Source organism: Oncorhynchus gorbuscha, linkage group LG04 (assembly GCF_021184085.1).
Source record: "Oncorhynchus gorbuscha isolate QuinsamMale2020 ecotype Even-year linkage group LG04, OgorEven_v1.0, whole genome shotgun sequence".
Lineage (NCBI taxonomy): Eukaryota > Metazoa > Chordata > Actinopteri > Salmoniformes > Salmonidae > Oncorhynchus > Oncorhynchus gorbuscha.
In genome coordinates, this window is record NC_060176.1 from 60,072,898 (window position 1) to 60,084,640 (window position 11,743).

General features: G+C 44.9%; 1 protein-coding gene across 1 annotated transcript in view; it reads left to right on the forward strand.

Moving 5' to 3' along the window:
* LOC124034383 (nuclear receptor corepressor 2-like) overlaps window positions 1-11,743 on the forward strand; it is a 183,935-nt gene that overhangs the window by 99,900 nt on the left and 72,292 nt on the right. The window contains 3 exon segments of the mRNA XM_046347510.1: window positions 542-658; window positions 5,097-5,153; window positions 5,825-5,877. Coding sequence (XP_046203466.1) covers window positions 542-658; window positions 5,097-5,153; window positions 5,825-5,877 — 227 coding nt within the window.

An 11,743-nucleotide genomic window follows, 5' to 3' on the forward strand; every position in this document is an offset into this window, starting at 1 on the left:
CTTTGTCTCCTCAGTCCTACTCTCTCTCCTCCCTGGCATGCGGCCAGCCCTGGCTGGCTTTGTTACACCATGTTGTGGTAACCCTTTGGTTAACTGGCCCCATGGGACTTAATAGCTATTACAGCTAGTAGGACAGTTAGGTTCATCACTGCTGGAGATGATGAGTAGCGGGGGGCTACACCACACACACACACACACACACACACACACACACACACACACACACACACACACACACACACACACACACACACACACACACACACACACACACACACACACACACACACACACACACACACACACACACACACACACACACACACACTTCCCTAGTAACCTGTCTCCACAGAAACAGAGAAGCACAAGGGTGCTGCAGGATCATGGATTTCTCCTTTGTTCACGGCTTGTGATAACCTTTATCTGTCATCTTTCTCTTGCATATTCTTCTCTCCCAACCTGAGTCAAAGGGACATCTTGTCTACACACTGTGTTCACCAGTAATCCTGAGTGTTTGCGTATTTGCATTTGTGACCTGCAGCAACAGCTGGAGGAGGAGGCAGCGAAGCCCCAGGAGCCGGAACGGTCTATGATCTCCCCCCCGCCCAGTGAGGCCAAGCACCGCAGCCTGGTGCAGATCATCTATGACGAGAACAGGGTCAGTACCATCACACACACGCTAGGGATGGGCACGGTTATTAAAATATTTGAATATCCGAAAGGATGCTAGTATTCAATCACTTGGAGAGTATACAGTCTTTGTCTCAAATGGAATACAATTATCTATGTGACATTGTTACATAGCCTACAAGGATAAACCATTACATTCAACATTTTTATATAACAATAGTTTTATGACAGTTTGTATGAGTGAGCCCAATAAAAAGGATTCACCAGCAGCCTACACTGGTTTCACACGTGTAGCTTGTTGTTATTGTTGGTCAATCAAATCGCTGCTGCAGTCAGAGGCTCCATGTGTAGCAAGTGAAGAGGGAGATCTAATCAATACAAAATGGAATTACAATTACAGAATTAAGTTGGCTAAATGAGAAGGAGTAGGCTAAAACAATCAACCAAGAGGTAGGCTGTTGTTTCATATGAATGGAGTTGTTGTAGACGTTGGATGGGGAACGGAGCAAAAAAGCCTCAATTGGCCTTTCTACTGTAGCTAGCTAGCTGGCTAACTTAGCTTTCTACTGTAGCTAGCTAGATGGCTAACTTAGCTTTCTACTGTAGCTAGCTAGATGGCTAACTTAGCTTTCTACTGTAGCTAGCTAGCTGGCTAACTTAGCTTTCTACTGTAGCTAGCTAGCTACTTTACAATTGATGCAGTCAAGACGAGCACTATCAGGTGGTGTGATAGATAACCTATGGTAGCAACACGTTTGTCTAAATACTCTCTCTTTCTCTTTCTCGCTGTCTTTTTTTTCTCTCTCTGTGCCACACATAGACTGTCACACACACTGACCCCTGGCCCTGTCACGCCCCTCCCTCAACGTTCTTCTGAAACAAGCAGAGTGCAGCACACAGTCTCTCTCAAGCAAGTCTCCATTGAAGTTTCTTAAAAAATATAATGACATTGTTAGAATACTGAAATAATTTAAAATGCCCTAACACACTCGCACACTGCTCTCTCTCTGTGTAAATATGAGTGTGTCTCAATCAGTGCTCAGCCTGTAATGGCTGTAGTCAGTGTTCATTCCTAAATCACCTCATAGGTTGGTCAAAGTTAGAATACATGTATTGACTGCATTATGTGAGCTAGCTATACCTGTCACTCTGCTTTCCCTCAGATATTGGATTCATGCTGTTTGAGATCTTATTTAGCTAATTGGCCCTATTGAGGGCTGAATGGAAGTGAATTTGTATTCGGCACATTCTGCCGTGACAATGATTGTGAAGAGATTAATGTGTGAGCTCTGTCATTGCTGTTACTTGGCTTGTTATCATCTTCAACAGCCCAATAGAGAGTGGGAGTCAATAGAGAGTGGGAGTCAATAGAGAGTGGGAGTCAATAGAGAGTGGGAGTCAATAGAGAGTGGGAGTCAATAGAGAGTGGGAGTCAATAGAGAGTGGGGGTCAATAGAGAGTGGGGGTCAATAGAGAGTGGGAGTCAATAGAGAGTGGGAGTCAATAGAGAGTGGGAGTCAATAGAGAGTGGGGGTCAATAGAGAGTGGGGGTCAATAGAGAGTGGGGGTCAATAGAGAGTGGGGGTCAATAGAGAGTGGGGGTCAATAGAGAGTGGGGGTCAATAGAGAGTGGGGGTCAATAGAGAGTGGGGTCAATAGAGAGTGGGAGTCAATAGAGAGTGGGAGTCAATAGAGAGTGGGAGTCAATAGAGAGTGGGAGTCAATAGAGAGTGGGAGTCAATAGAGAGTGGGAGTCAATAGAGAGTGGGGGTCAATAGAGAGTGGGGTCAATAGAGAGTGGGGTCAATAGAGAGTGGGAGTCAATAGAGAGTGGGAGTCAATAGAGAGTGGGAGTCAATAGAGAGTGGGGGTCAATAGAGAGTGGGGGTCAATAGAGAGTGGGGGTCAATAGAGAGTGGGGGTCAATAGAGAGTGGGGGTCAATAGAGAGTGGGGGTCAATAGAGAGTGGGGGTCAATAGAGAGTGGGGGTCAATAGAGAGTGGGGGTCAATAGAGAGTGGGAAAGGCTGTATGAAAAGGAATTAACCCATTTAGCCCCCCACTCTTAATATGGCAAGACCAGACAGTCCTTCCGTCCGAGTGTGTAGTCTGCTAAAGGTCAGCATTGCTGGCCTTTAGTGTGAGCAGGTCACTCACACCCTCAGACAGAACCCCCCCCACACACACACACACACCTTACTCATGTTCCTCTACTACAGTAACATTCGTCTGGCAGCAATCCGAATATATATTTTTTTTAATTAGGTCAACATTTTTACGTTCCCAATTTTAGAATGCAAGGATTTCATAGAAATCTAGGTCAATCAAAACAGATTGAGTAGGATATTATCTAGTTGTAGTTAATAATGCATTCATTTCCAATACTCTTAGTCCATCTAGTGGTAAGCACTGTTCCTTGCATACGGAGACACAAAACTGTATAAACATGTTTGTGTAGATTGCAATGGTATATAAGGAGTCTTTTCCCACTCATTATGCCGACCACAGATGGTCCCCTGTATGTGTAAGGGGCAGGACCTCTGTACATTTCCTTGCCGGGCCGGGTCAGAATCTTAAGGAAAGTCAACTCTTGAAGTAAAGTAATCTTCTATAATATAATAGAAACAATTGAATGGTCTAAAAGAGACCTGTTGACTGACAATAGTACTGTATACCTTTCACCCCATATACTTACCAGCTCAGAGCTGAGCAATGATGGCACCACTGAATCCATGCAGAAGGAGTGATGATCTCAAAGCCTGGACTCATCCAATGTCGCTGAACTCTGGAACACTTTCCACTCCACTGAGTGCTGCTGAGCCCCACCGCCACCACACTAGGAATTGCCAGGGACCTCACGATACAATATTATCACCATTCTTCGGTGTCGATACAATGTCTCTTGCGATTCTCATATTGTATTGTGATTTTACACTGCGCTCGGTAGATCGGTAGATCGGATCGGTAGACGGTAGATCGGTAGACGGTAGACGGTAGATCGGTAGACGAACGGGGAGATCCACATTCGGTGCAACCTGTGTGATCCTTAGGTATATCTGAAGATGGCGTGTGTGTGTGTGTGTGTGTGTGTGTGTGTGTGTGTGTGTGTGTGTGTGTGTGTGTGTGTGTGTGTGTGTGTGTGTGTGTGTGTGTGTGTGTGTGTGTGTGTGTGTGTGTGTGTGTGTGTGTGTGTGTGTGTGTGTGTGTGTGTGTGTGTGTGTGTGTGTGTGTGTGTGTGTGTCACCACCTGGCTGTAATGACTCCAGTCTCAGCAGAAGCGTTCCACTCAGTCAGGCCTGGTGTCATCTGTCTCTGTGGGCTTAGTGTCACGTCTCTCAGCCAGAGTGATACAGCCACAGGCCTTTGTCAACGCCATAGGCGACACCACTCAACTTCACCATCTCATATTAGAAAATGGCTGCCTTGGACACAAATACAAGAGAGACAACCGTGACTCACTGGAATTGCACTATCCCAGTCCCACTGTTAAACACACACACAAGGTACTGAGAGATCTCTCAAGTCACTGCACCTTCCCTATTTGCTTGTTGCAATATTAAACCCTCTCATTTTAATTACGCATTTCTTATGATGTAGCCCATATTTCCCTTTTCTATGGACTGGAAATGCTTCTGTGAGCGAAGAGCAGCTCAGTTAGTTTTCTGCTCCAGTTGCAGTACTCCTGTCTAAGCACTAGGGGGCATCTGAGTTGGTCCAGCCTCACTTACAATCACTGGCTGCCAATTTAATCTCAGGTGTGACTGGCTGAGATGGATTGGAGGAGGAACCGTAGTGTGTCAAAGCTCCATGTTGATCAACAGTGTTGTCATTGCCCTGTCTGAATTTAGCGTACACATGTATCCCCTTCTCTGTGTTGCCAATGTCATTGATCGTAGTCTTTGATATGTCCTTAGTCTTGCAGATTTATATCAGTACAATGAGCTTCCCTCTCTCTCCTCTCACTCTACATTTGACATTTTAGTCATTTAGCAGACACTTATCTAGGCACAGCGACAGATGTTTCACCTAGTCGGCTCTGTGATTCGAACAAGCAAACTTTTGTTTACTTTCCCAATGCTCTTAACCACAAGGCTACCAGGTCAGTCTGAAACCACCATCTAAGCACACTAGGAGGTGAGATCTCTCTCTCTGTTTTGTCAGATGTCCCTTATTGGAGAAGCACTGCAGCCATAGTCTCACTCGCTCTTTCTCTTTCTCACGCTCCCTCTTCTGCGTGCTCTCGCTCTACCCTTCTCTCTCTTTTATCCAGGAGAGGAGAAATGAGAGGGAGCTGAGGCGAGGTTCTGCCTTGTGTTAAAAGCTCTAATAATAGTTGCTGCATCCAGAGTGCCCATCCAAACGTCAGTGATTGAGTGAGCAGGCTGCTGCGTTGCCTTGGTGATGGGAGACGTGGGGCTTTGTTGTTGACATGTGCTGAATGTGTTGTGTGTGTTGTGTCTCCTCAGAAAAAGGCAGAGGAAGCGCACAGGATTCTGGAAGGACTGGGACCCCGAGTAGAACTGGTGAGCCTCTGCTCTTTTCTCACCTCTTAATGGTCACTGGTTAATGGTTTTACCCAAAGACTTTTTCCACTTATGAGTCTCTTGAGAACAGTCTTGAGAAGGGCTGGATTAGGATGTCATGTTGTCATTCTGCTTACTACTTGTCAGCTTGGCACAGCAGTAGCAGTTATATAGTACTATGGAACTCAGGGCGATGCCCAAATGAGCCTCTCAACAGCCTTTGTTTCACACTCTCTTGCATATATATTGATGAATTTTGTGTGATTGATTAAATGAATGATGGATTAATTAATAAATATAATTTGATGGTTCAGTGGGTTGAGTTATTGATTGATGGAACAAAATCTGAGCCAAATGTTTTGGCAGACCTTTCCCGGATATTTGTAGAAACCATTATGACATCACACCATATTTTCTCTCTCAGACTTCAATCTCAGATATTCAACATGTTGTTGGTAGAATGTAATGGCTGAATGTTGTTACTGCATCTGGCATAGTAGCTTTGGAATGACACCAGACAGGGTGCAGAGAAGGGAGTGTAGAAGCTGTAGATGTGTGTGTATAAACCTCCTAGCCTTCATGTTCCATGCTGCTGTGAAACTGAATTCCCACCTCTGGCAGCATCACCGACACTTTCATCTCTCTTTCTCTCTCGCTCCCTCCCCTCTCAGCCTCTGTACAACCAGCCATCTGACACCAAGCAGTACCATGACAACATAAAAATGTAAGTCAGCCCGCCCTCTGGGGTAAAGGCACTGGGTTTATGCTAATGTTTGTGTGTGTGTGTTTATCATTTGTCCCTGTGGGCTCAGTGGGATTGCTATGGTCCTAAATGCCATTAATGCGCTCCTTATCATCTACTCTAGAGATTCCCATCCCAACAAATGGCCACAGACCATCAATGTTTCAGTGTCAGCCACGCATGCAGTTTTTACAGCTCTGGTAGTGCACTGAAACAGTTATTTAACCTTGTGATTGTTCTCTGACAACACATTTTGGTCATTTTTTGTGTAAGTGAATTTATACTGCACTTTTGTTCATAACTGTAGCAATGCAAGTGAAGGAAATGTTACACACATTACATTTGAACTGACATCCTCCCTTCACTGCCCCTCTTTCTCTACTCTGTTTGTTCCAAGCACTGTTTGATCAAAAAGGGTGTGTGTTATTAAATAGCGCTGTATAGCTTTGATCCATCACAATTGACTTCTTTGTGGTGCCCCTAACCGGTTTGATAACCTTAGCCCCCGTCGCCATTTAGAAAGATGAGAACCAGATTCATATCAGACCCCACCCCACCCCACCCCACTTAACCGCTCTGCTTCCTCTGTCCACTACCCCTCTCATCTCCCACACTGAATCTACGTTGTGGCCAATAGCCAGTGTTCAGTATTTCAGAACCTAGAATATATAAATCCATGGCAATACAGTGCCTTGCGAAAGTATTCGGCCCCCTTGAACTTTGCGACCTTTTGCCACATTTCAGGCTTCAAACATAAAGATATAAAACTGTATTTTTGTGTGAAGAATCAACAACAAGTGGGACACAATCATGAAGTGGAACGACATTTATTGGATATTTCAAACCTTTTTAACAAATCAAAAACTGAAAAATTGGGCGTGCAAAATTATTCAGCCCCCTTAAGTTAATACTTTGTAGCGCCACCTTTTGCTGCGATTACAGCTGTAAGTCGCTTGGGGTATGTCTCTATCAGTTTTGCACATCGAGAGACTGAATTTTTTTCCCATTGCTCCTTGTAAAACAGCTCGAGCTCAGTGAGGTTGGATGGAGAGCATTTGTGAACAGCAGTTTTCAGTTCTTTCCATAGATTCTCGATTGGATTCAGGTCTGGACTTTGACTTGGCCATTCTAACACCTGGATATGTTTATTTTTGAACCATTCCATTGTAGATTTTGCTTTATGTTTTGGATCATTGTCTTGTTGGAAGACAAATCTCCGTCCCAGTCTCAGGTCTTTTGCAGACTCCATCAGGTTTTCTTCCAGACTGGTCCTGTATTTGGCTCCATCCATCTTCCCATCAATTTTAACCATCTTCCCTGTCCCTGCTGAAGAAAAGCAGGCCCAAACCATGATGCTGCCACCACCATGTTTGACAGTGGGGATGGTGTGTTCAGGGTGTTGCTTTTACGCCAAACATAACGTTTTGGATTGTTGCCAAAAAGTTCAATTTTGGTTTCATCTGACCAGAGCACCTTCTTCCACATGTTTGGTGTGTCTCCCAGGTGGCTTGTGGCAAACTTTAAACAACACTTTTTTATGAATATCTTTAAGAAATGGCTTTCTTCTTGCCACTCTTCCATAAAGGCCAGATTTGTGCAATATACGACTGATTGTTGTCCTATGGACAGAGTCTCCCACCTCAGCTGTAGATCTCTGCAGTTCATCCAGAGTGATCATGGGCCTCTTGGCTGCATCTCTGATCAGTCTTCTCCTTGTATGAGCTGAAAGTTTAGAAGGACGGCCAGTTCTTGGTAGATTTGCAGTGGTCTGATACTCCTTCCATTTCAATATTATCGCTTGCACAGTGCTCCTTGGGATGTTTAAAGCTTGGGAAATCTTTTTGTATCCAAATCCGGCTTTAAACTTCTTCACAACAGTATCTCGGACCTGCCTGGTGTGTTCCTTGTTCTTCATGATGCTCTCTGCGCTTTTAACAGACCTCTGAGACTATCACAGTGCAGGTGCATTTATACGGAGACTTCATTACACACAGGTGGATTGTATTTATCATCATTAGTCATTTAGGTCAACATTGGATCATTCAGAGATCCTCACTGAACTTCTGGAGAGAGTTTGCTGCACTGAAAGTAAAGGGGCTGAATAATTTTGCACGCCCAATTTTTCAGTTTTTGATTTGTTAAAAAGTTTGAAATATCCAATAAATGTCGTTCCACTTCATGATTGTGTCCCACTTGTTGTTGATTCCTGTGCCTGAAATGTGGCAAAAGGTCGCAAAGTTCAAGGGGGCCGAATACTTTCGCAAGGCACTCTATATCCACAGGTAGCTCCCTAGTGGTGCAGCGGTCTAAGGCACTGCATCTCAATACAAGTGGCGTCACTACAGTCCCTGGTTCGAATTCAGGCTGTATCACATCTGGCTGTGATTGGGTGTCCCATAGGGCGGCGCAGCATCGTTGGCCCAGCATCGTCCGGGTTTGACCGGGATAGGCCGTCATTGTAAATAAGAATTTGTTCTTAACTGACTTGCCTAGTTAAATAAAGGTTCAAATAAATGTATGGTTTATTTTTCACCGTAATCTTACACACATTACAGAACGGGAACATGGACCGTGTTTGCTTCTTTAATGTGGCACATATCAACATGAAACCCCTTTTTGCAGAACTATAATTTCCACATGCCTCACGTTTTTGGTGCTGTTTACAGTGTACGGTGATTTCTCAGGAATACGGTGCACTCTTAGTGTTGGACAAACGAATCCTATTGAAACGGTCCAGAGCAGCTAATCTCTCCTTCCACCATCTAGTGTCCGGAGCACAATGCCACGTCTGTCTCTATAGGACTTCATCTGTCAGCCCTGGTCTGGCCTTGATTTGATTTATAAGGATCCCCATTAGCTGACGCCAATGGCGACAGCTAGTCTTACTGGGGTCCGAAAACATGATGAAAAAGACATTACAGACAAAAGACTTCACAATTTACATACACACGGTAATGTTTTTAAATTTGAGTGCGCATCAGTTACAGAAGCTTGCTTTTCCTCTGCACTTCTAACATCTATCTATAGAAGCCTGTCAACTATGTGTGTGTTTTTGTCTATCTCCGCCTGTATTGTGTCTATGCACCACAGTGATATGGTGTACGTGTCCCAGTGTGTGGGAGAGTGAATTAGTGTTTATATGGTTCTCAGTATGTGTTTACATGTTAATGTGAGTTTAGATGTTGGTTTATATAGGAACATGTGTATATGGGGGTGTCTTTGTTTTGATGAGGAGGTCATCGTGTCCACTTTAGACTGCGTTCTGTGATGTCTTCCGTGTAACAAGCACACTCGCACACACACACCTAGTGCCTTATTTGCTTCCTGCCGTCTCTGTCCTTGCCTGTGACACCAGCTGATGTGACTCATGCCAGATTAAGATCATTTTACACCAAAGAGATAATGGTGGGAGAGCGGCTGCCAGAGTGATTACTGCCCTGACCTTTATCTGAAGAACTCTGGCTGTCTCTCCATTCCTGGGCTCTCTCTCTGTGTCTCTCTCACTCACTCACTCTCTCTCTCACTCTCTCTCACTCTCTCTCACTCTCTCTCACTCTCTCTCACTCTCTCTCACTCTCTCTCTCGCTCTCTCTCGCTCTCTCTCGCTCTCTCTCGCTCTCTCTCGCTCTCTCTCGCTCTCTCTCGCTCTCTCTCGCTCTCTCTCGCTCTCTCTCGCTCTCTCTCACTCGCTCGCTCTCTCTCACTCTCGCTCGCTCGCTCTCTCTCTGTCTCTCTCTCTGTGTGTCGCTCTCTCTCTCGCTCTCTCTCGCTCTCTCTGTCTCTCTCGCTCTCTCTGTCTCTCTCGCTCTCTCTGTCTCTCTCGCTCTCTCTCTCTCGCTCTCTCTCTCTCTGTGTCTCTCTCTGTGTCTCTCGCTCTCTGTCTTTCTGTCTCTCTCTGTCTCTCGCTCGCTCTCTCGCTCGCTCTCTCTCTCGCTCTCTGTCTCGCTCGCTCTCGCTCTGTCTTGCTCTCTGTCTCGCTCTGTCTTGCTCTCTGTCTCGCTCTGTCTTGCTCTCTGTCTCGCTCTGTCTTGCTCTCTGTCTCGCTCTGTCTTGCTCTCTGTCTCGCTCTGTCTAGCTCTCTGTCTCGCTCTGTCTTGCTCTCTGTCTCGCTCTCTCTCGCTCTCTGTCTCGCTCTCTCTCGCTCTCTCTCGCTCTCTGTCTCTCTCTCTCGCTCTCTGTCTCTCTCTCTCGCTCTCTGTCTCTCTCTCTCGCTCTCTGTCTCGCTCTCTCTCGCTCTCTGTCTCGCTCTCTCTCGCTCTCTGTCTCGCTCTCTCTCGTTCTCTGTCTCGCTCTCTCTCGTTCTCTGTCTCGCTCTCTCTCGTTCTCTGTCTCGCTCTCTCTCGTTCTCTGTCTCGCTCTCTCTCGCTCTCTGTCTCGCTCTCTCTCGCTCTCTGTCTCGCTCTCGCTTTATCTCGCTCTCTCTCTTCATCATTCCTTCCTTGCTCTCGCAACAGTTAAATTGAATGCTTTTGTTGTCCTTATCCTCATCACTGTAATGCTTGAATAATATAGGGCTAGGATAGGATTCTCTCTTCACGAAGATTGAATGCTTATGGGTCTAAATAACTCCCGACTGATGTATTTAATTCAGCTAACAAGTGCAAGCTTGCATCCCTCTGAATATTATATTAGTATATGAAACACAAAAAAATGGCCAATAAGCTTTTCTCATCTAGCTTTTCCTGGCACTCTACAAGAGCTAAGGGGAGAGGCCAGCTGAAAGCGGGTGCATATCTCACAGGATAACAATGATGGAGGCTATAATTTCGAAGCGTATGCATTCATTAGCTTAATATAAGGCTAATACTGCATTGAATTTATTACCTGAAAGAGGTATGATAGTACATCGATATTTACACTGAGTATACCAAACATCTTCCTAAGACTGAGTTGCACCCCCCCCCCCCTTTTGCCCTCAGAACAGGCTCAATTCGTCTGGGCATGGAATCGAAAAGGTGTGGAAAGCGTTCCACAGGGATGCTGGCCCATGTTGACTTCAGTGCTTCCAAAGTTGTGTCAAGTTGGCTGGATGTCCTTGGGGTGGTGGACCATTCTTGATACACACAGGAAATTGTTGAGCGTGCAAAACCCAGCAGCATTGTAGTTCTTGACACTCAAATCAGTGTGCCTGGCACCTACTACCATACCACGTTCAAAGGGACCTAAATATTTTGTCTTGCCCATTCACCTTCTGAATGGCACACATACATAATCCATTTCTCAATTGTCTCAAGGCTTAGAAATCCTTCTTTAACCTGTCTCCTCCCCTTCATCTACACTGATTGAAGTGGATTTAAGAAGTAAGGCATCATAGCTTTCATCTGGATTTCTTCCTAGTCAGTTTATGTCATGGAAAGAAGTGTTCCCAAGCTTTTTGTATGTCACTGTATGTCAATCTTGAACAGGATTATCTATTTTGGATGCAGTTTGAATGGAATTGTTGGAGAGATAATAATATTTGAGTCATAACTCTGCAGATGTCTTCCCAATTAAAAAATAAGTTAACCTCCGAAAGTCAGATGGATATGTGTAAATTAGATGCCCATTAAGATATATTAGTCCTAATATTACTGTAGCATTTTCAGAAGGAGAAAGTTACATGCATTGTGAACTGCGCTCCGTACTGAGATGCGCTGTCTGTCCCCACCCTCAGCATTGATGATTGATCATGCAGATAGCAGAGCAGAGAAGGCCGTAGAGAAGCCAGGTTAGGACACTGCATATAATTGAACAGTTCCATTTCATGTGTTGCTGTTAGAAGTCATTTATTATCATTTACCGTTTTACTCGCTGTTATTTATCCCGGGAAACAGGAGTAGATTTGGGCAAGAAATCTCTGTAATTCTCT